The sequence below is a fragment of the Antechinus flavipes genome, chromosome 1, assembly GCF_016432865.1.
Source record: "Antechinus flavipes isolate AdamAnt ecotype Samford, QLD, Australia chromosome 1, AdamAnt_v2, whole genome shotgun sequence".
Lineage (NCBI taxonomy): Eukaryota > Metazoa > Chordata > Mammalia > Dasyuromorphia > Dasyuridae > Antechinus > Antechinus flavipes.
The window spans coordinates 165068866-165094750 of NC_067398.1; the positions used below are offsets into that span (position 1 = coordinate 165068866).

The window sequence follows — 25885 nt, forward strand, 5'->3', positions numbered from 1 at the left end:
AAAACCCCCAGTCAAACACTAAACTTGAAATTCTAAAAATAAAAGGAGAGATCAATAAAATTGAAAGTAAAAAAACTATTGAATTAATTAATAAAACTAAGAGTTGGTTCTATGAAAAAACCAACAAAATAGACAAACCCTTAGTAAATCTGATTAAAAAAAGGAAAGAGAAAAATCAAATTGTTAGTCTTAAAAATGAAAAGGGAGAACTCGCCACTAACGAAGAGGAAATTAGAGCAATAATTAGGAGTTACTTTGCCCAACTTTATGCCAATAAATTCGACAACTTAAATGAAATAGAAAAATACCTCCAAAAATATAGTTGCCCAAACTAACAGAGGAAGAAGTAAGCATCCTAAACAGTCCCATCTCAGAAAAAGAAATAGAACAAACTATCAATCAACTCCCTAAGAAAAAATCCCCAGGACCAGATGGATTTACATGTGAATTCTACCAAACATTTAAAGAACAATTAACTCCAATGCTAAATAAACTATTTGGAAAAATAGGGATTGAAGGAGTCCTACCAAACTCCTTTTATGACACAGACATGGTACTGATACCTAAACCAGGTAGGCTGAAAACAGAGAAAGAAAATTATAGACCAATCTCCCTAATGAATATTGATGCTAAAATCTTAAATAAAATGTTAGCAAAAAGATTACAGAAAATCATCCTCAGGATAATATACTATGACCAAGTAGGATTTATACCAGGAATGCAGGGCTGGTTCAATATTAGGAAAACTATTAGCATAATTGACTATATCAATAACCAAACAAACAAAAACCATATGATCATCTCAATAGATGCAGAAAAAGCATTTGATAAAATCCAACATCCATTCCTAATAAAAACACTTGAGAGCATAGGAATAAATGGACTTTTCCTTAAAATAGTCAGGAGCATATATTTAAAACCATCAGTAAGCATCATATGCAATGGGGAAAAACTGGAACCTTTCCCAGTAAGATCTAGAGTGAAGCAAGGTTGCCCACTATCACCATTATTATTTAATATTGTATTAGAAACACTAGCCTCGGCAATAAGAATCAAGAAAGATATTAAAGGAATTAGAGTAGGCAATGAGGAAACTAAACTATCACTCTTTGCAGATGATATGATGGTATATCTAGAGAACCCCAGAGATTCTACTAAAAAGCTAGAGATAATTCATAATTTTAGCAAAGTAGCTGGATACAAAATAAATCCCCATAAATCCTCAGTATTTTTATACATCACCAACAAAACCCAACAGCAAGAGATACAAAGAGAAATTCCATTCAGAATAATTGTTGATAGCATAAAATATTTGGGAATCTATCTACCAAAGGAAAGTCAGGAATTATATGAGCAAAATTACAAAAAAGTCTCCACACAAATAAAGTCAGACTGAAATAATTGGAAAAATATTAAGTGCTCTTGGATAGGCCGAGTGAATATAATAAAGATGACAATACTCCCTAAACTAATCTATTTATTTAGTGTTATACCAATCAGACTTCCAAGAAAATATTTTAATGATCTAGAAAAAATAACAACAAAATTCATATGGAACAACAAAAAGTTGAGAATCTCAAGGGAATTAATGAAAAAAAAAATCAAATGAAGGTGGCCTAGCTGTACCTGATCTAAAATTATATTATAAAGCAGCAGGCACCAAAACCATTTGGTACTGGCTAAGAAATAGATTAGCTGATCAGTGGAAAAGGTTAGGTTCACAAGACAGAATAGTCAACTATAGAAATCTAGTGTTTGACAAACCCAAAGATCCTAACTTCTGGGATAAGAATTCATTATTTGATAAAAACTGCTGGGATAACTGGAAATTAGTATGGCAGAAATTAGGCATGGACCCACACTTAACACCATATACCAAGATAAGATCAAAATGGGTCCATGACCTAGGCATAAAGAACGAGATTATAAATAAATTAGAGGAACATAAGATAGTTTATCTCTCAGACTTGTGGAGGAGAAAGAAATTTGTGACCAAAGATGAACTAGAGACCATTACTGATCACAAAATAGAAAATTTTGATTACATCAAATTAAAAAGCCTTTGTACAAACAAAACTAATACAAACAAGATTAGAAGGGAAGCAACAAACTGGGAAAACATCTTCACAGTTAAAGGTTCTGATAAAGAACCTTTCTTATTTCCAAAATATATAGAGAACTGAATCAAATTTATAAGAAATCAAATCATTCTCCAATTGATAAATGGTCAAAGGATATGAACAGACAATTTTCAGACGATGAAATTGAAACTATTACCACTCATATGAAAGAGTGTTCCAAATCATTATTGATCAGAGAAATGCAAATTAAGACAACTCTGAGATACCACTACACACCTGTCAGATTGGCTAAGATGACAGGAAAAAATAATGATGAATGTTGGAGGGATGCGGGAAAACTGGGACACTGATGCATTGTTGGTGGAGTTGTGAACAAATCCAACCATTCTGGAGAGCAATCTGGAATTATGCCCAAAAAGTTATCAAATTGTGCATACCCTTTGATCCAGCAGTGTTTCTATTGGGCTTATATCCCAAAGAAATACTAAGAAGGGAAAGGGACCTGTATGTGCCAAAATGTTTGTGGCAGCCCTGTTTGTAGTGGCTAGAAACTGGAAAATGAATGGATGCCCATCAATTGGAGAATGGCTGGGTAAATTGTGGTATATGAATGTTATGGAATATTATTGTTCTGTAAGAAATGACCAGCAGGATGAATACAGAGAGGCTTGGAGAGACTTACATGAAGTGATGCTAAGTGAAATGAGCAGAACCAGGAGATCACTTTACACTTTGACAACGATATTGTATGAGGATGTATTCTGATGGAAGTGGATTTCTTTGACAAACAGACCTAACTGAGTTTCAATTGATAAATGATGGACAGAAGCAGCTACACCCAAAGAAAGAACACTGGGGAACGAATGTGAACTATCTGCATTTTTGTTTTTCTTCCCGGGTTATTTTTACCTCCTGAATCCAATTCTCCCTGTGCAACAAGAGAACTGTTCAGTTCTGCAAACATATATAGGACTGTTTGCCATCTAGGGGAGGGGGTGGAGGGAGGGAGGGGAAAAATCGGAACAGAAATGAGTGCAAGGGATAATGTTGTAAAAAAAATTACCCTGGCATGGATTCTGTCAATATAAAGTTATTATTAAATAAAATAAAATAAAATATTTTTTTTAAATTAATAAAGGGAAGAATGTGTCCCTTAACTCTAATATTATGGTACTAACAATGACTATTATATGTAACTAGTCTTGTTGACTGACCACTATAATAACATCAACATAAATGCAGATATGACATTTGCACACAGGTCTCATAGTTATCATTTCAAAATTTGATTTCAGACTTTTGGTGTCACATCAATGATATTTGCTGAATGCCCACTGTATATTAAATAGAATAATAGATGCTATGAGCAAGACAAGACTAAATAATACAAGTAAAGAATCTATTAGAGACCATCAGAGAAAAATTAATTAGATTGCCCATAAGAGAAATATTATAATTCAATTTTAAAAACTTAAGTTCTACAGTTTTTCAAAATAACAGCAGCAGACCTAGAGTCAGGAAGACCCTGAGTTCAAATCTACCTAACAGTTACTAGCTTTGTGACCCTGGGAAAATCACTTATCTCAATTGCCTCTCTAAAATAAAACAAAAATAAGAACAGCAGGGAACATAAAACTTTAGATGATAAACATCACTCGCAGAACATTAACAGTCACACTTGTTTTGTCCCTGGTTTTCTTTTTCTTTTCCAAACTGTCAGCAGTGCTCCTACACTGAGAGTTGAACAAGGTGTCCCAAAAGCCATAACAAAGTTCTTGTTGCTTGGCCACTAGTAACCTGTCACTATATGCATTTATGTTGAATATATGTTGGAGATATATATATATATATATATATATATATATATATATATATATATATATAGTGTGGCATCAAAACCTCATCTCTGCATGATGTTAAGATCAGGATTACAAATGTAAACCTTTCAGTCACTGAGAAGCAACTAATGAAAGTTTTTAAGAAATCTGCAAAGTTACTATAGCACAAAACTGGTTACTTCAGATTTTAATCAGAAACACAGATATTTTAAAATTTTAAATAATTAATCTTTCAAATGTCATTTTTATAAAACTCTGTAATACTAACAAGGTTATTACAGTTTAAAAATGCATTAAGACTTTCATTTACTATGTATAAAATATCTAATTTCAAGTTTATTGAAAGGTTATGCTATTCAATATAAATCTAAAATTAGATCCTAAAGTCTTCTTAATAAAATTCACAGAGTGAGGCAGGTAGGTAGCAGAGTAGATTGAGCATCAGCCCTGAAGTCAGGAGGACTTGGGTTCAAATCTGGTCTCAGATACTTAACACTTCTTACCTGTGTGACCCTAGACAAGTCACTTAACCCCAATTGCTTCAGAAAAAAAAAATTCAGAGACATAAAGATATAGCTTGATATGGATTACTTTATATTTGCTATAAGTACAGAAAATTATCAGTCAGTTATGTCAAAGAACCAAAATTCATAATGTACTCCAAAAAGCAAAAGTATTTACCTTTTTAAGTAACATTGTACATGGGTAACTATTAAAAATTATTCTTCATTTTCTAAAGAAATAACTTCTGCTGAGGCAAAATTGAGTAGGAAAAAGAGGTAGAAAGCAAGAGTTGTTTAAATGAGAGGTCATGGGAAAAGTCATGAAATTTCAGGAATTAAAGGATTGGCCACAACTACTATGTCTGTCTCCCAAATATATCATAAATGAGAGCGTAGGACCCATATGTGCCCCAAAATGTTTATATCAGCCATTTTTATAGTGGCAAAGAACAGGAAATTGAGTGGATGCCCATCACTTGGGGAATGGCTGAATAAGTTATAGTACATGAATGTTATGGAATATTATTGTTCTGTAAGAAATGATAAGTGGGCTGAGTTCAGAAAAGCTTGGAAATAACTGATGCTGAGTGAAGTGAACAGAAGCAAGAGAACATTGTACATGATAACAGCAAAATTAGGGGATAATCATTAGTGATGGACTTGGCTCTTCTCAATAATGTGGTGATTCAAGACAATTCCAACAGACTTGGAATGGAAAATGTCATCTGCATCCAAAGAGAAAACTACAGAAACTTTATACTGAATCATAGTATTTTTACATATTTTGTGTATTTCCCTTTTCTTTCTTGTGGTTTTTTCCTTTTTGGTCATATTTTTCTTGTACAATATGACAAAACAGAAATGTGTTTAAAAGGATTGTACATGTTTAACCTCTGTCAAACTGCTTGCTGTCTTGGAGAAGGGAGAAAAATTGGTAACACAAAATCTTACAAAAATCAAAGGTTAGAAACTATCTTTATGTGTGTTTGAAAAAACAAAATATTATTGAGGGGGGAAAAAACAAAAGATTGGCCACAGAATATCCATAAAGTAGATCTCTTCAAAATTCAGATAATTTTAAATTAAGGTTCTCTTTCTTTTTTTTTTTTTTTACACTTGGGAAATCTGCTTATCACAGGATTTTGGCTTTAACAAATTAGATTTGATCTAGAATTCAAGGATTTTTTTTTTATATTGGAAATAAAGACAATACTTACATCTTTGGTGACACTGGACTCATTTTTCTCCTTTTCGTCATTAGTTCCAGTTTTGTCTTCTGATGCCAATACTTCTTTCTGGTCAACTACATGTGGTTTTAGTCTCTGCATTCGACCCTTCATTAATCTCGGTGATCTGAAAGTACTTGCCTTATTAGTTTCTTGTAAAACATGTTTTTCAGTGGGGCAAAAAAAAAGTGATAAAATAAGGGATGTCTTCTAACACATTATCTGTTATTTAACAGATATGCAAATTACTAAGACAATATGGAATATAACTAACTTTGTGAAATATTTTCTTAAATACCATTTGTAAATTTATTAAATTTTTTATTATTATCAATTGTAAAGTTAGAAATGTAAACACAAACTTCTTGTCATCTTTTAAGCACTCCATTAAACTTCTATAAGACAAAAATAGAGGGAAAGAAAGATAAGACAAGGGGAAAGAAGAAGGAAGATAGAGGAAAAGGAATATGTTGGGAGTGAAGTAGACCAGTAGACAAGGATATGTTATAAATGAATTAAATAGCTACCAAAAAACAAAAGCAGCTGAAAGTTTCTGTAATAAAAGTTTCACTTCTCAAATATATAGAGAGCTAAGTCAAATTTATAACAACAGTCATTCCCTAATTGACAAATAATCAAAGAATATGAACAGGCAATTTTCAGATGAAGAAATCAAAGCTAATCATATGAAAAAATGCTCTAAATCACTACTGATAAGAGAAATGTAAATTAAAACAACACACCTATTAGTCTAGCTAATATGACAAAAAGGAAAATGTTGGATGTTTGGAGGGGATGTAAGAAAACTGGGATACTAAAGCACTGTTGGTGGAATTTCAACCAATCTGATCTTTAAAGCACATACCCTTTGACCCAGCAGTATCCCAAAGAAATAAAAAATAAATAAATGAAAGGAAAAGGAATTAAATGTACCCAAAAAAAGGAGTTTTTTTGTAGTAACAAAGAACTGAAAACTAAGGACTGTCTATTAACTGGGGAAATGGCTGAACAGACTGGGTACATGATTGTTTCTTACGTACAGTACAGTAATATCTCATCACAATGAGTAGGATGGTTTCAGAACAACTTGAATTTACATGAACATGCAAAGTGAAGTGATGAAAACCAGGAAAACAGTGTAAACAGTGAGAGCAATATTGTGTGATGTTAAACACTGAATGACTTAGCTATTCTCAGCAATACAATGATTCAAGACAATTCAAGGACTCATGATGAAAAATGCTATCCACCTCCAGAGAGAGAACTGAAAAAGCCTAAATGCAAATCAAAGCATACTTTGTATTTTATTTTTCTTAGTCTGTTTTTTCCCACAAGATGATTAATATAGAAACATGTTTTGCAAGACTGCATATATATATAATCAATACAAATTGTTTTGTATTGCTTCTCAATGAGGGAGGAGGGGACAGAAAGGAGAGAATTTGGAACTCTGAAAAAAGGTGAAAAACTGTTTTTGCATAGAATTGAAAAAAAGTAATTGTTTTGAGGGGAAACAAGTTTTTGGTTTTTTTAAGCAATTGATAGTTTGTTTACAAAGTGAATTTTTTATACATCTCAATGGATCTAATAAGCACATATAAGTGTAATATCATTGCTTCTTAGTTCCTAATCATCTAATACTCAAACTATAGTAATACAGTGAGAGGAAAAGCACCTGGTGACATAGTGGACAAAGTGCTCAGTCTAGAATGAGAAAGCCCTGAGTTTCAAACATGCCTCAGACACTCATTAGTTGTATGATTCTGAGTAAGTAATTAAACCTGCTTGCCACAGTTTTCTGAATTGCAAAATGTAGATAACAACAGCATCTATCTCATAAGGTCACTAAGTGGATCAAATGAGAATGTATAAAGCATTTAGCACCATGACTGGTACACAGCAGGCACAACATAAATGTTTATTCCTCAATGAAGTGCATACTTACTATTTGGCTCCCTTTGATGCACATGGCATCTTTTTTTCTCATGTCAGATATCACAGATTTAGAGCTGGAAGGGCCCTAAAAATCAGCTAGTCCAACCCTTCATTTTACAAATAAGGAAACCCAAAATTATGAAGTGAGTTGCTAAGTCCCCTAGATTATATAAGAAACAAATTCAAGATTGAGAAACAATACATTCTTCTGTTGATCATATAGAGAATGATACTGTCTCTTTTTTTAAATAAACGTTCCTTTCTAAAATTTTCATGCTGTTATTGTTGTGAAGCTGTGAAATGGTTCATCAATTCTCAAGAACAATTTGGAACTATGTCCAAAGTATTATAAAATCAAGCATACACTCTCTCGCCTAGCAATACTATTATTAAGTCTATACTCCAAAGAGAGTAAAGAAAAAGGACCTCTATGCTCTTTTTTGTTATAACAGCTCTTCTATTAGTAGTAACAAAGAACTGGAGATGGAGCAGATACCTATCAATTGAGGAATGGCTGAACAAGTTATGATATATGACTGTTATGGAATACTACTTGTATTATAAGGAATAATGAGCAGGATGGCTTCAAAAAAACCTGGGAAGTAAGGAAATTTTACACAGTAACAGTAATATTGTAATGATGACCAAATGTGAAAGACTTTAGCTACTCTGATCAATACTATGAACTAAAACAATTCCAAAAGACCTATGATGAAAAATAATCTCCACCTCCAGAGACATCTGATGAACCATGAGTAGAGATTGAAGAACATTTTTTCCTCCTTTTTTTTTTTAAGTGTACTAACTTTCTATGTAAACTGAGTACCATATTTATTGTCTTAAGAGATAGAGGAAGGAACAGAAAGCTAAAGAGAACTTGAAACTGAAAATCAAATTTTTTAAACATTTTAAATCAAATAAATCAGTACAATTCCCACGTTGTTAACCTCTTTATTTATTAAATTTGGATTTGTTTAGTATTCTTTGACAACAGCAGTAAGAAAGGAGCTTTATAACCTATAAGAATAACTGTCATTTTGGTATGGTACTCAATGTTCAATTGAGCTGGATTTATTTACACTTTGAATGTCTTAAATACAACCAGTGGAGACAAAAAAAAAAAAAATCAGAAATTAGAATTGCATTTTTAGACAGCAACGTAGTGATTTGCCTTGCCTGACTATGCTTATTGTTACATGGGTTTCGTTTTTTCCGTTTTACTTTTAAATTAAGAGGAGAAAAGAAAAAAATAGTTAAAAAACAAAATAAAACGAAAAAATCATCTTCCATGCATAATGCCACCACTACTAAATGCTATTTTAAAAACTATTTTACCTGATACTTACTCAAAGTTAGCGTCAGGTCCTTGACTCTCTGTGGCCTCCTTTCCAGTAATATCAGGAGAATTGCATTCATCTTTTCCTATGAGATTCTAGAAAATTGTAAAATGTTAACCTATTTATACTTAATAGTCTTACCAAAATAAACTTTTAAAATTTAATTCAAGGGCTAAACTTAAGAAACACAAGAAAATCCCATACAATATCTAAAAATGTATTAAAAAAAAAAAACCTGACGACATTATAATATAGGATGATAACATTTTAAACAAATATACCAGAAGTTAAGACATTCAAATGTAACTTTCCTTCTAAGTTTCAGAAGTTTTTTCAAGCAACATTTACTAATCACTTAGTATGTTAGTAGGCTAACAATACCAATTCAAAAAATCGAACAATCACTATTTTCAAAGAGTTTACACTCAAAGAAGGAAAACATTAATACATCTATAAGTATATGTTGAATAAATATAAACAGAATACAAGATAACCAAATATAAGTCATAGAAGTAGGGCACTAACAGCTAGAGTGATCATATGAGATTACATATAGAAAGTGATAATTGAGCTGAATATTGAAATGAAGGCACTTCAAAAGATAAAGTGAGAAGGAAGTGCATTCCAGGCACATGGGAGGACTAACACAAAAATACAAAGACAGAAGAGCCCTAAGGAACAGAAAGCTCATCTGGGTACTCGTCTGGGTAGCCAGCACAATGTAGGGAAGAGGAATAATTCAGAATAAGGCTGGAAAGACAGGATGAGATTGTAAAGAACTTTAAAAACTAAACAGAGACAAAAGGGAACCCTGAAATTTAATGAGAAGGGGAATAACAAATGGTCAGAATGGTGCCTAAAAAAATCATTTTAGCAACTATGTGAATGATAAATTGAGGAAGCGGCAAACTTGAGAAGATCAATTACTTGTGTAAGAAAGAATAAACTAGGCATGCAAATTTTAGTTGAGGAAGAAGTAGCAAAATTTGGCAAATGATTAGATATTTTGGGTGAAGTAAAATGAAAAGGTGAAAATAAACCCAAGATTGTAAAGCTGAGAGTCTGAAAGAATGATGGTGGCTTTGATAAAAATAGGAAAATCGACAAGAGAGGTGAATGAAGGGAGAAAATTACGAATTTTGCTTGTACACAATGAGACAGAGATGCCTCTAAGATATCCAATTTAAAATGTCAAATAGGTAAAAGAATGAAGTTCATGGGTTTGTATTCCAAAGAGATCATAAAACAGTAAAAAAGGACAGATGTGCAAAAATATTTGTAGCAGCCCTTCAGTAGTAGCAAGGAATTGAAAACTGAGTGGATGCCCATCAGATGGGGAACAGCTGAGTAAGTTATGAATATATTATTCTATAAGAAACAATCAACAGGATGATTTCAGAAAGGCCTGTAGAGACTTACATGAACTGATGCTCAGTGAAGTGAGTAGAACCAAGAGAACATTATATTCAGCAACAAAATTACATGATAATCAACTCTAGACATGGCTCTTTTCAATAATGAAGTGATTCAAGCAAATTCCAATAGACTTGTGATGAAGAGTGCCATCTGCATCCAGAAAAAGGACTATGGGGACTGAATCTGCACCACAACATAGTGTTTTCCCCTTTTTTGTTATATTTGCTTGCTTTTTTTTCCCTCAGTAAGTACTCAGAAAGTACAGGACAGATTTAGGCGGAATTATGAATGAATCAGAAAAGAAGAGAATGAAATTTACCAAAAAATAATAATAATAATCAGAAAAGAACAGTATCAAATACTTTAGAGAGGTCAACAAGGTCAAAAACTATGAAAAAAACGACCAAAATAGGCAACAAAGAGATCATTATTAACAGTGAAGAGAGTTATTTCATTTGAAGGATGAGATATCAGGAGACTTCAACAAAACGTTGAGGAAGAATAGGTTTACAATTAATAAATGGTGAAAGGATACGAACAGGCAATTTTGCTTTCAGAAGAAGAAACCTCAACTATATATATAGTTTCCTCTTAGGTAAACAGTGTATAAGTAACACAGAGTAAGGGAAGCAAGATAGCTTAATGGATAGCTGCAGGTAGAAGATGATTTTAATAATAATTATTATTATTATTATTTTATATATATATATATATATATATATATATAACCATAGGAAAAAATGCCCCAAATGCAAATAAAAACAAAAGGTGCCCATAAAATAGGTTTTGCTTTTCCTTTTTTTCTCTCCAATTGGAATGCTTGTCAAAAAAGAAAAAAAAAGACTGAGAAGAAAAAGGGAAATGAAATGATGGTAAGAGAATACATACAGTTTTTTCAAGGAAAAAATGAAAAGTATGGGTATACCTTGTTGATGTTTTTTTGTTAAGGTTAGAGGAGAACTGTATGTATTGAAGGTCATTGGAAAAGAACCAGTAGAAAGGGAGATGGTGAAGAAAAGAGAAAGAATAATAGTGGTAGCAACTTGGTAGAGAATATGGGAAGAGATCACAAAATCATGGGCACATGCAAAAGACTTCAGCAGGGGTTGTTATCAGAAAGTGAGGGGAAAAAAGAGTAAAGAATGAAAAAAAAAGGGTTTTAAGATGAAAGGAAGAGGAAGAAAGTAAGCATAATTCATGGCTGGGAAAGAGATGGGCAGTGTTAGGAGTAAAAGATCACTTGGTATCAGACTAGAAGACAGTGTGCAATTGAAATGCTTAACTATAGGACTGAAGACAGGAAAAGAAAAAAGGCAAGTTAAAGTAGGCATGACATTGTTGGTGGAGTTGTGAATGAATCCAACCATTCTGGAGAACAATCTGGAATTATGCCCAAAATGTTATCATACCCTTTGATCTACCAGTGCTACTACTGGGCTTATATCCCAAAGAGATACTAAAGAAGGGAAAGGGACTTGTATGTGCCAAAATGTTTGTGGCAGCCCTGTTTGTAGTGGCTAGAAACTGGAAACTGAGTGGATGCCCATCAATTGGAGAATGGCTGAATACATTATGGTATATGAATGTTATGGAATATTATTGTTCTGTAAGAAATGACCAGCAGGATGAAGACAGAGAGACTGGGAGAGACTTACATGAACTGATGCTAAGTGAAATGAGCAGAACTAGGAGATCATTATATACTTCAACAACAATAGTGTATGAAGATGTATTCTGATGGCAGTGGATTTGTTTGACAAAGAGAGCTAACTCAGTTTCAATTGATCAATGACGACAGAAGCAGCTACACCCAAAGAAAGAACACTGGGAAATGAATGTAAACTATTTGCATTTTTGTTTTTCTTCCCGGGTTATTTCTACCTTCTGAATCCAACTCTTCCTGTGCAACAAGAGGACTGTTCGGTTCTGCACACATATATTGTATCTAGGATATACTGTGACATATTTAACATATATAGGACTGGCTTGCCATCTGCGGGAAGGGGTGGAGGGAGGGAGGGGAAAAATCAGAACAGAAGTGAGTGCAAGGGATAATGTTGTAAAAAATTACCCTGGTATGGGTTTTGTCAATAAAAAGTTATTAAATAAAAAAAATAAATAAAGTAGGCATGACAAAGTACCACATGGTAGATGGATTGAAGTTTACAATGAAGACAACACAAAAAAGGTTTAGGAGGAGATAGAATAAAAGGTTATATTAAGAAAGAGGACTGTCAAGAGTTTTTGACCAAGGATGATATCCAATTTGTGATCACCCCTCTTCATGATGATGAAAAAATTGAGGAATCAGAAGGTTAGGAAGTTTGTGGCAATTCAATATTACTGTTTAATCAATATTACTGTTTAAGTCCTAAGTACAGAGTATTAAGCTTTAACAGCTTAAAACTACACTTAAGGCTTTTAGAACACCCTCTATAAAGATAGAAAACGAATAGCAAAAAAAGACAGTGTTCCAAATGCTAAACTCCTTGAGAAAAGCAGAAAAAGGTCCAGATGGTCAGTATAGAAAAGTCACCATGATTATACAGGTCAAAAGAATATTCAATCATGTCCATTTCAAAGAAGCAACAGTTGCTAAACATAAAATTTGAGTGTTTCAAGGATTGTTTAGATACTTACACACACACACACACACACACACACACACACACACACACACACACACACACACATTATGTTGGAGGGTGCTGAGTATAAATGAAAGTTTGCTAGAGATAAAGGCCAATGATTTAGAGACATCTTGGGGCAAGACAGATTTCGGTGAGAACCAAAAGATAAAAGAAATAAAAGAAAGCCCAGAAATGAAGGGAAGCTTGATCACTATGGAAAAGCAAACTGGGCATGAGAGGGGAAAAACTGAGAAAGATAGGGATGAGAAAGGAAAATGAACATTGACAAAGTAATGTTCTTTATCTCAGGTAAGCAGTGTGTAAGTAACACAGAATCGGGGAAGCTAGATAGCTTAATGGATAGCTGTAGGTGGAAGATGATTTTAATAATTATATTCACAATAAGAGTACTATTTCCTGGAAATATCCAAGGCTATTGAACTTTAAGTGTTCCTGTGATCCTCCAGATTGTGTGATAATAATGATGCTATTTCTCAAAAACATTCTTAGAATGGTATTTTCAAAAACGTTTTCAGAAAAACTTCAGAAGCTATACAACTAATATATTTCCTTTAAGATTGGTACACCTCAACTCAATTATGATAATCCCATCATAATTCATTTTTACACAAAAACAATATTATCCAAGTTTATCAGCTGTAGTTAAATTTATTTTTGGTTACTCCCTAAAATGATACTTATCTTCAAATGACAAACATTTGCTATCAGGAAAGAGTTTTAAAAATGTCTTCAATAATGGTAACATTATTAGAATAAGTACCGTGATTCATCTAGAAAACTTTATCATTTGGATTCGTAAATTATAACATAGTGGTTTTTAAAATATACAATATTATTTCAAAATCATACTGCAGGCAGTTTAATCAACCATTTGGGGAAAAAAAATTGTCATTTATTTTCAATTTACTCTCTCCCTATTCCTTACCTTTTCAACATTTCCTGGAAGTTCTGGAAATAAATTTTTGCTCTCTATTTCAATTTCCTTTTCAGTAGTTTCTGCTTTTTTTCCAGATGGTCTTAACAAGTTGGGTTTAGGCCTGAGGGGACGCCCTCTCACTTTGGGCTTGCTAGTATCAGTTTTTTCAACTTCCCTTTAAAAAAAAAAAAAAAGTCTAATATTTAAATTATATTCAAACTGAGGCCAAAGACATGTAATTACAGAAAATGATGCAAAAAATAAAGTTATTATAAAAGAGACAGTCTACTAAACTATGGTCTCATTTTAAAGAAGTATAAAATTGTAGAATGAATTCCCTAACCTGTCCCTTAATATCTGTGTGACTCAAGTCAAATCATTTAACATCTGTTCTCTGTTCTCGAATTGGTACAAAATGGATAATGATACTTATACCATCTCAGTCAAGGTGTTATCCCACCACCATCACCACCACCACATGCAAAGGATTTTCAAGGGTCTCAAATTGTAGACTTCCACAAAGACTCTGCTCCTTCCCTTCATCATGTCCCTAGTGATATTACATAATTATACACAACACAAAAAAATCCCTAAAATGACAAATGGGAAGGTGGATTATAGACATAACTAAATTGTACCACGTAACTAACAACTTGGAAACAAAAAATGGCATAAAATATATAGTTTCACGTCAGTGGAAAACAGTGTTAGGCTGCTCACCTAGTTAGAAAACTGTCCAAACAATACAAAAAGCATAACTGGAATATTAAAAAAAAAAAAAAAAAAAAAGGAAGGTTTCTAATATGTTGGCTAGAACAACAATGGCCATTGATGGGGGGGAAAAAACAGAAAAAGATGAAAATATCTCAAAGGATCAGGATGTGCACTGATGGAAAACATAACCACATGGATAATATCCTTGGTTCTACAAAATCCAGGAAAGGTAAAACTGAAAGCTAAAACACTTAGGACTTAATATCTTATAAAGGCACTGTTATAATCAGTAACTTACTAGGAATAATTTACCTCTTCTAGATTATCTAAAGATAAAAACTTAATGACAGAATTCCATATGCCATTAACATATTCACTTAATTGCAAAAGAAACACATACTGAAAGTAACCCTTGAAAGTGTCATGCACATTCAACACATAATTTCTCTTCATCTTATCATTTCTTTTGTAAAAAATACTTACAGGAGTTTAATATTAGTGTCGCTAATTTTTCCTCCTGTGTTGCTCTCAATTTGAACAATCTGAAGCAATTCTTTACTTTTGGCTTTTGAAGGAGACAAATCTAAAACCTCTGATTCAGAGGATTCAACTGCAGCTACTGATGTGGCATCATCTTGATTACTGAAGAAAAAAAGTATGGTGAGAGAGAAGTGGTATTATACTTTAACAAGCACAGACAATCAGAGGTCATTATAGCAAGGTTCACACTTGAGAAGATAATATCACACAATTACTTAAGAAATGCAATTTGATGTTGTTCCTATAGCTTCTTTGTACAGTATTTTCAGTGAATAACATTCAAACTTGTTCCTAATTAATACAATTTGTTAGAGTGCACCTATTTTCTAATATTTACATTCATTCAAAAATACAGAATAATAGTATCTACCACCTGAAAAATGCCATCCATATCCAGAGTCTATGAAGACTGAATGTGGATGAAACCACAGTATTTTCATCTTTTTTTGTTTGCTTACTTTTTCTTTCTTATGATTTTTTTCCCTCTGGGTTTGATTTTTCTTATACAACATGACAAATATAGAAATATGTGTAAAAGGATTTTACATGTTCAACCTATATCATGCATCTTTGGGAAAGGGGAAGGTAAGGGAGAGAGGGAGAAAAAAATCTGGAACACAAAATCTTATTAAAACGAATGTTGGAAACTGTCTTTATGTGTATTTGGAAAAATTAAATACTATTGAGGGGAAAAAATGTCTATCACCATCAAAAATTTACATAAGTTTTACAATTGAAAAGAAAATTGATTTACCTACTAAAATAAGAAAAAATAAAATTATTAAAGACCTGTATTATTTGTTTGAATGGAAAGTGCACTTGAAACCCATATGCAAAGAAAAACTGAGTTTCCCTAAGTATATTCCAAAAAAAAAAAAAACAACATCTTCAGATTAAGTAGCTACTACAAAGTTAAATCAAACAAGCTTTGTTCAAGAGAGATGCTAAGAAGTAGCAAAATATAAAATGATTATCACATGAGGCTGATCGTATAAATTTATATATACAAAGTATCTGAAGCTATACATTCAAGGATAAATTACACTATGTGTAATATATGACCATAAAGTAATATGGCTGTTTCCAGAAGCCAAAGAAACAAAGAAAAATCAGTGTATATCTAATTTCTAATGTAAAAGACCCAAACCAAAAGGATAAGAAATAGGAATTTAAGGAGTTGGCCATTGATTGGCATTAGCTGAAACACATATAAAAGAGCATTAAGTGACAGAAAATACTAGATGGTAGATGTCTTCCTCTTCTAGATAATACTAGAAATCATTTTTGGAGGAGTAGAGCTAACAATCACAGTTCTAAACCTACATTTCAAGTTCTAACTTTTCCCCACTCATTGAAAACAAAATGCAATCAAATCCTCCCTCTTTTCAAATAAGGTGGCTGTGTGCAGAAGAAATCAAATTTTATTTTATTTTATTGTACACTTACTTTAAATGATTTAAATAACAAGCCATGCCCATAAAACCAGCATAATGTAGGAAAACTAGAAAAACAAAGTGAACTTTTTGTAAACATTAAAATTACCTTGCTAAAGAGATGTGTTCAGTTTCTTTCTCATCATTTTCACTCAATGGTATGCAAGCAATGTCATCTAAGTTTTCTAAATTGGAAACTTCCAAGTCTTTATTACATTCATCCCCATTTATTACAGTTACCAAAAGTTGACATTTCTCTATTAATAAACAATGATAAAAAATGAATGTTATTTTCAAAACATGAGAAAAATTTTCCCAATAATTTTTTTTTAAACAGAGAAGTATCTTCTGATGGTGTTATCAGGAGTATAAAAATGTTTATAAGCATATAATCTGAAAAATACTGAATATTTAATGACTTAATAAAAAAAATTTTATCATCATTGACTACATATAAACCACCATACTAGGACTCTCTTAAAATCTAAATGCAGAGAATTACAGTAGAGTACTAGTTATCTTCTTATATAACATAACTTGAGTAAAAATTTTGCTATTTTTAGATGTATGACCATCAGTAAATGACTTAACATTTCTGCATTCTAATTTCCTTATGAATAAAATAAGAATGATACTTGGCTACCTGCCTAAAAGGATATCAGGAAGCAATTTATATATCGATTGGCTGTATATGTAAACCACTTTGAAAATCAAAAAGAACAAATAATATAACTGTAAGCTATTAGTATTATTTTACCAGGTAGTACCGATTTACTCTGACGGTGTATCTTGATGGACTAACTATAGTTAAATTAGTGATCAAATTACTTGTGGTTCTTCTGATCTGTTACTACTTCTTTTATCTTTAACTTATATGTCTTAAGCAATACAAATTTTTAACTCATGATGGAAAAAACAATGTTTGCTCTATATCTAATACTTTCACTTCCCCACCTCAATCTCAAAGTAACTAGTGATAAAAACATGTAGGTTCTAATAAGTGTTGTTACGCTTCCAATGAAAATCATTTCCAATGCCAATCCATCTTTGTCAAAACAATAAGTATCGTGGACACAGTACTATGAATATAAATCCACAATCAATAGTCATTATTTAACAGGAATAATTCCAAAGCAAAATTATTTAGGTGCACAATAAAAACTGCATAATCATAAACTTTACTCTAGATTTCTGCTAAAAATTGTCACTTACTCTTATTTGGCTTTTCTCCTTTAGGAGTATCTGAAGGACCAATGGCCTCTTTTGAAAGATTTTCTGCTTCTTGCTCATCAGTGTCATCCTTTTTCTTCCTTTTCCGTTTCTTTCTGTTTACAACAGACTCTAATACAGTCTGCCCAACTACATTCAAAGACTGATCATTCTCTTTCTCAACAATTTCAGCATCTATTTCAGTTCCTTCCATGTCTGAAATTCTAGCATTCAAAGAATCATCTGGATCATCACCCACTTCGCCACTGGCAACTCTATTTACTAAAACAGAAATATCTATGAATTTTATTTTCACTTTCAAACTGTAATATATATTTTTAAGGCAGGCTAATTGCCAACTTTAAAGAAAAAAAACAAAGGCAAAACAATGAAATGAACATAAAAATGAAGCAAATCTTTTCCATCTCAGAACAGTAAACATTATTTAAACATTCTGGATACCAGCACCTGTTTTTAAGAGTAGTCTTGATATAAAACAAGTTGTAGTGAATTGACGTTTCTTGCAGATATAGATCTGTAATCCTATGAACTAAGAATGTTCTGAAAGCAACTTTACTAAATTAGAATTAATAGATTTTAGAATTTATTATTGCAGAATTGATGTTATTTCTTTCCATCTGGTATAGGTGGCAAGAGAAAAACAGCTAAGAATTATACTATGAAATGAAGTATGATATTCTCAATACTATTTCCACAAAGAGACAACAAAGTGAAAGAAGCACTTATGAAAACTTTGGATCTGGCCTTAATTCCATCACTAACAGATATTTTGACCTTGGTGAAGATACCTGAGCACACCAGGTTCAAATTATTCAGGTGTAAAATAACCTTCTAGCTCTAAGATCCTATGATTTCATTATTTCAGCAGTAGATGAAAGGAAGATTTAATTTATGCTTGTAGACCAAGAAGTTTATGTAGAAAAAATTTTCTAACAAAAACCAAAATTGCCTTTCAGATGCCAGCAGTAACTCAAATGCATTAATGACATAAAACAAATCTCCTAAAATAAAAAGAATTAAAATTTTGTTAAAAAATAAATTAGAATCAAATAGAGAATAATTAAAGATTGTTTTTATACCAAAAATCAGTACTAAAGTATTGTCATATGATGTTAACATATATAGGCCTATATAGCCTATATAACACCCATCATACTCTAGGATTTTAAAATACAACTTTAGAATATATATATATCAAGTTTGTTAATAAAATGTTCCAAAAATATTTAGGGAACTATACTCATAATACGACTACTACTCATAAATAACTATAAAGTCAAAGAAAAATCAATTACCCTTTAGTTGAATGCTCTGATCCTATGTTCCCAAATTACACAACCAGTTATAAAACTTTAGACACAGCCAAATCAATATTATTCCATACTCTCATTTACGATAAATACCATTTTGTTTTTTTCGAGGCCTAGAAGACTTCTTCTCTTTTGTGCTTTGATTTTTTACAGTTTTCTGTTTTCTTTTCTCCTCTTCAGCAAGAACCTTCTCAAGCAAACGAGCAAAGAAATTGAAGTCAAAGGGGCGTTTCTCTTCTGTCCAAAATAAAATGTAAAAAACAAAAAAATTCTAGTCATGACTTCCAAAATATTCTAAAAGTTAAGATAAATACATTATCTAATGAACTCTGGGAATGCCAAAACGCCTACCCAGTTCCACCTGTCTTCTTGCTACTATCAACCCTCTAATACTATAGGAAATGCAAACCGATAATGACAAAATCAACTAGGTGGCAGAGTGATTAGTGTTGGAAGTCAGGAAGGCCTAAATTCAAATCTAGGCTCAGATATTTACTGTGTGACCATGAGCAAGTCACTTAACCTGACTGCCTCAATTTCCTCATCTGTAAAACGCTAATAACAACAACTCTCTCCCAGTGTGGTTATAAAGATCAAATGAGATACTTTTTGTAAAGCACAGTGCCTGGCACATAGTAGCTATCATATAAATGTTACTTATTGTTTATTACTTCTATTACCACCACCATTATCATTATTACTACTATTATATCCCTTTTAGCAGCATTGGGAATAATACACAAATTAATGTAACAGAAAATCATGAAAGAATGAATCCAAAACAGTGGCATTAAAAGAATCAGTTAGAATTCCAAGGATTTATAGGTAGATCTGAAAAGGGCAACAAAATATCCTGAACCAAATTCTGGGTCACTTTTGATGCTTTATAGATTTAGTTGCTTTAGATGATGCGGTTATAGTCTAGTCTTAGAAAAGTGACTTTAACTAAGAAAAAACTTGGTGCCTCATAAAGTCAATCACCACATTATATCTTTATCAAGTTCTCAATACTAGACATCCTAAGAAAGTCTTAGGATTAAATCCAAAATATCCTCATAATCTACAATCTTATGAGTCTATTCCAAAAGTTCCTAACATATTTTGTGGCAAATCAGATTGAATCAGATGGTTTGAATTTGAGTCCTAATTTCACTTCCTTACTATTTTTATGTCACCCTTGCTGGGCTTCAGTTTCTTAACTATAAAATAAGAAAACTGGACTAGATGCAAAATAAAAGTCAAAAAAGTGCACATTAAAAAATTTAGATTTGGATGTACAGAAAGAAATTAATTTAAAAAACATATTTCATTGATGACTTTTCTCTTCATATTACAATCATTTCAATATTATTTCCCTTATGATAAATAATTAAGCAAAAATAATTGATAAAGAACCTTGGTTGACGATGCATATAGTATTGTCATAATTGTTTTCAACTTTTCTGCTAAGAAGAAAAAGATATGATCGATATCTGTGCTATTATTCACTGGTTAACTTTTTTTTTTTGCTGTAATGATTACATGATTTTTTTTTTTGGTTCTTCATATTTTATTCTGCATTACTTCATATTGATCATTTTACATTTCTCTTAATTCCTTATGTATCATTTTCTACTATACCTAATTAAATTTTTTCCACAACGGCAAATTTCATAAAACATCCAAAATGGAATAGACCTGAGATTACCTAGCACAACCTGGACAGAATTTCTCTCTATAAGATTCCTAATAGAAAAATTCAGTCTTTGAAGACTTCCAGTAATAAAAAATTCATTATCTCCTGAAGTAGCCTATTCTACTTTGGGGTATCTTTAATCTTAATCTTTATCTTTAGTCTCCAATTATACACATATAAATACTGCTTTAATCCCTTTGGAGTATCGTTAATCCTCTGTGGCACAGCATTCCAAGATCATACTGGTCTGATCAGCCACCATCAGACACACCATAACTCGACTCTAACACAGTGATGAAATTTTGGTCTTCTTAGAGAATGGAGACCAACCAAGCAATACCCAAGGAGAAAGTTCTGAACACTGAGACAAAATTTTGTCTCCCAAAAATTTTCATTCATTTCTCTTACCTATGTCTTCTGAGGCCAAGGAAAAGAAGGACAATCCCTCCAAGAAAACCTTTCAAACACTTAACTATAACTATAATGTTACCTTTGCTCTCTTCTAGGCTTAACAGCTCCAGTCCCTTCAATTGGTAAGGCTTGACTCTTAGTTATCCCCCCATTAAACATGCTGCTTTGTAAATCTCCCACCACTACAATAAGGCACTCAGACATGAACATGACATTCTACATGTGTTCTAAAGTAGCCTGAAATTGTGTTCAGTGTTTTGGCTGTTCTGTCATGTTACTCACCAAATTGAATTTGTATTCCGCTAAAAACTCAAATCGCACGGACTGCTGCCAATTTCCACAAGCCTTAATTATGCAACTAGTTTTTATAATCCAACAAGGATAGGGCTTTACACTTATCCTATTAAATTTCAACTAAGTAGATTTATTCCATCTGTCCTAGAGATCTTTCTGAGATCTGGGCTTTGTCATCCAACATACTTTCCCTTACCTAACAACATTCTATTCTTTCCAATTTTATGAAATCATAAATTAAATAAGTGCAAATAGCACTAATGTCTTTAAACAAGTCACTGATAAAAATTTTGAGAAGTACCACCAAGGACTGATCTTTGAGGCACTCTGCTAAAGACTAATTTTACTCCTAACCTCAATCCATAAAACACAATTCTCCAAATATCAAAGACACTATTAATGAGCCCACATCTCTCCATCTTTCACAAAGATATCACAAAACATTATTAAATGCTGTCTGGATTCAGGTATACTAAATTTATACTGCTTCCCTTCTCAACTAATTTAGAAAACTAAAATGAGGACTGGCTAATCAGTTTTCCCTTTAAAGGTCATAAAGTGTTCATTTAATAAAGTAATTCTAAAAATTTTCAGGTATAGAAATAAAGTGCACAGATCTTTAAGGAGAAAAATCAACTTTCTCTACTTTTGGGGGGAAATCAAAACATTTCATTTGTTAATCTTTAATCCCATTGAGCCTGTCTTCTTTGCCATGATTTTTCAAAGTCCACTGTTAATATGTCAATGATTGTATTGACAGTAATTTTCTTAACGGTCTACAACTTGAAGCTGGTGGTCATGAAAAGTGGTCTTTGGTCCTGCTGAACTGCTTCAAAGCCCAAAGAATTTTAGCAACATTGCTCTCAAAAATAACATACAGCCAGGTAAACCAAGCTGTTCAGGTCTCATCCTAGACAACATTGAAAATTCCCAAAGGACCTGGTTGGGTATAGGGGAGAAAGAGAAGTATCTTATTTATTGTCTACATGTACATTAATTTTTTAAAAATTAAGTATATATTAAAAACACCTTTAAAATTTTTTTTACAAATATTTTTATAAGAGTATTAATTTGTATTTCTAACAGTACACAAGGCTTCTCAGATCTCTCCAAGAGTGCCTCTGCTCTGTCTAATTCTAATCAACACCCTAATACTTAAATACTTAGCATCTCTGCAGTTTTACCATGTGGTACACTTCCAAAGGAAAAAAATTCTAGATAAATCCTCAAATCAGACATGAACCTTAAATATCAAAGAGCATTTGCAAGAAATAGCAAACATTCCTATATGAAAAAAAAATGCTGCTATTAGGATATTAGTACCACCATTCCTTCCTCAAGCAAACGAAAAAGAGCTTCCACTGCAGTGATTTTAGCCAATGATTAACACTTGTATAATCAGACACTTCTATGTATCAGGTAATATAAAACAGGGAAGAAATCAGTTGTAGTACTGGAATGGCCTACAATTAGTGTTCAATCCTATCAACCTCCTCAAGTTTGGATTCTCCATCAGCCTATATAGTACATGCTTACTGTATCATATGTTCAAAGACCTCCTGAGATCTGAATTATGTTTCTAAAGTCAAGGTATTTGTCTATTCCAATCAGCTTTAATTTGAAATGATCTGTTTTATTCCAAAGCCTGTGTCAAATAGGCTTTTGTTTACCATGTGTTTTGGGGTTAGACACACCTAGAAGGATATATTCTAGTAGTGCTCACATCTCTGAATTATTACAGTAACAAAAAAAGTCTACTTTGAAATAAAGTTAATAAAAAATAAGGCTTATTAAAAAGCTTTCCAAATAGCATGCATTTTTTAAAAAGTAAAATACTTACGAAATGCTTTATCAATTCTCCACCCATTTGCTTTTTCCTCACGTTTAAATTTATTCTGTGAAAATAAAATAAAATTTCATCTGTGATTTTCATTTACTAGAAAGAAAGCTAAAATTAGGGAGCATGGGGTGGAGGGGATTTGGGCTTGATCTTTAAGGTACCTATTCTATGAAAGGTTAAAGGAAAGAAAGATATCTATCTTAAAAAAGGGGGGAAGATCAAGGAGAAAGAAATCTTTTCAAAAAACAAACAGTTAAGATAGGATTTGAAAAATGTGTAAGATTGTGATGGGTGGAGACAGTGATGACAGAAGTGGGGAAAAGCAGTGAATGCTAAGAGAAAAAAAGTGGTCCAATTTATCAGAAGCACTGAAAAGTAATAGGAAAAAATACTAGGACTATAGGTGGATACTAGAATGTAGAGGAATGAATATAAAAATAAAGATCTTAGATTTTATTTAATAAACAACAAACTAACTTAAGATAAAAACAATATGAGCAAAGCTTTGCTTGAGAAAACTGAAAGATAAACTTGAAGGTTTGAGATCAAAGGCAGCAATATCAGTTAAGAAGTATGGCGGGGGGGGTCAGCTAGGTGGAACAATAGACAAAACACTGGTCTTGGAATCAGGAGCATCTGAGTTCAAGTCTAACCTCAGACACTTATTAGTTGTACTATCCTGAGGAAGTTACTTGATCGCAATTGCTATCCAACTCTATCTCCCAAAAGATTAAGCACTAAGCAATAGCTCAACAGTAGAGTGGCAACAACAGGAAAAGAGAAGCAATGATTTAGAGTCATTGTGGACACACAATTAACAGGCTTTGACAATTCTCACTGAAAACTATTGAGTTAAGTAAATAGGAGAATAATTCTATTAACAAAAATAGGAAACTCAGAAATAGTTAAGCAAATTAAATAAGTAAAATAAATTAAAGAAAACCCCCACAAAACTGCTAGCTCATGCCATAAGCATACTATAGAATTCAATCTAATATTGGTCCTTCCCAAAAGTTATCACGAAGGCAGGCACACAAAGAAGTGACCCTCAAAGACTCTTCCTCTTGTATAGATGTATTCACATAGTGAACACAAAAAGCTAATTTTCTAAAAAAAATTATTACAAATACCATGTCAATTCCATTCTACCCTGACTTTAGAGAAAAAGTTGCAACACCAGATATGAGGGTATTACCTCTCTCTTCCAGGACTGGCAGTAATGTTACAGTTGGCCTCAATTTCTTGGGGTGATAAATAATAGTAGAGATGGATGAAACAGGGGCCAGGCCCCAGAATTTTGGTAGAAAGGGTCTAAGCAGACTCCCAACCACTCACTTATAGAAAAACGTAAACAAAATACATGCTGAAAGACAGTGAGGAATAGTGAAAACTGTAAGAGACATGGAATGAGGAAATTTGACTTTGGGCACCACATGTCATTTCCTCATTTTGTTATTATGAGCAAATTATTTAACCTCTCTGATGTCCAATTATCTTATATGTAGAAATGTAGAAATAGTAACTAGTATGTAGCTCATGAGGCTGTTGTGACAAATAAGATAAAATATCAATGTCACATCTCAATGCCAGCTATTACATTATTATGGGATAATGCTATTTAAACGTTATCAAATTAATTTGTTCATATTATACATATTTTTAAGGCTGAGAAACATATTTTTAAATATAACACAGCAAATATAAAAGAAATTAATTAAATGAAAGACCAAAAAAAAAAAAAACCAAAAATTAATAAGAAAACACATTAAGTACTTCCCAACCCCTTTCGTAATTACCACCATAGCTTACATTCAATTTTACCTTAATTTCTATTCTTGCTCTGTGAGGAAAGAGTTGGCCTATCATGGAAAAGTCCGTTCCTACCATGCTGATAGCTAAAAAGAACATGTCTGTTTCTGTTAAGATAAAGATTCAGAAAAATTACAAATTAGCTTCAATATCTGAAAGTAGAAAAGTTATAGATAATAAATATGTATGCAACAATATTTACATATATATATATAAATAGATCTTTTATTTAAAGCTTTCTGCCTTAAGTCCTTAATATCAGCAATCATAGAAAATACCTGACACAAAATAAAAATCATACACATAAAAAATATTATTTTATAGAACATTCATAAAACCTAATTATGTAGAAATGAAAAAGATATTCAAAATGTAATTACAATAAAATTAGTTTAAATACAATTTAAAAGATACTAACCAATCAAGAAATACGCAGAATATAAAGTGAAATACAAGGTAATTTTTACAAAAATAAAGGAAGAACTAAATAATTCATTAGTTAAGCAAAGCCAATATAATAAAAATCAAAAATAATAAAATCCAACAAGCACTTAGTAAATACAAGGTGTTAGGTGTCAGTATATAAAGATTTAAAACCAAAAATTTGTTCCTGCTCACAGAAAGATTCTTGTAAATCATGTGACATGACCTAAATCTTAAAGCCAGGAATTGTAAGAGGTAAAGGTAAAAATGGAGAGTATGACAGGCAGTGGGTAAAGCCTAAAG

The 25885-nt window shown here is 32.2% G+C and overlaps 1 protein-coding gene across 1 annotated transcript in view; it reads right to left on the reverse strand.

Annotated features, from left to right (window-relative positions):
- BDP1 (B double prime 1, subunit of RNA polymerase III transcription initiation factor IIIB) overlaps nucleotides 1-25885 on the reverse strand; it is a 101302-nt gene that overhangs the window by 47798 nt on the left and 27619 nt on the right. Inside the window, exons 7-15 of the mRNA XM_051992555.1 lie at nucleotides 25172-25266; nucleotides 23351-23405; nucleotides 19224-19367; nucleotides 17803-18081; nucleotides 16700-16847; nucleotides 15101-15259; nucleotides 13913-14078; nucleotides 8930-9015; nucleotides 5640-5820 (exon numbers count right to left, since the gene is read on the reverse strand). Of these exons, the coding sequence (XP_051848515.1) occupies nucleotides 5640-5820; nucleotides 8930-9015; nucleotides 13913-14078; nucleotides 15101-15259; nucleotides 16700-16847; nucleotides 17803-18081; nucleotides 19224-19367; nucleotides 23351-23405; nucleotides 25172-25266 (1313 nt within the window). The remainder of the gene's footprint in view (nucleotides 1-5639; nucleotides 5821-8929; nucleotides 9016-13912; nucleotides 14079-15100; nucleotides 15260-16699; nucleotides 16848-17802; nucleotides 18082-19223; nucleotides 19368-23350; nucleotides 23406-25171; nucleotides 25267-25885) is intronic.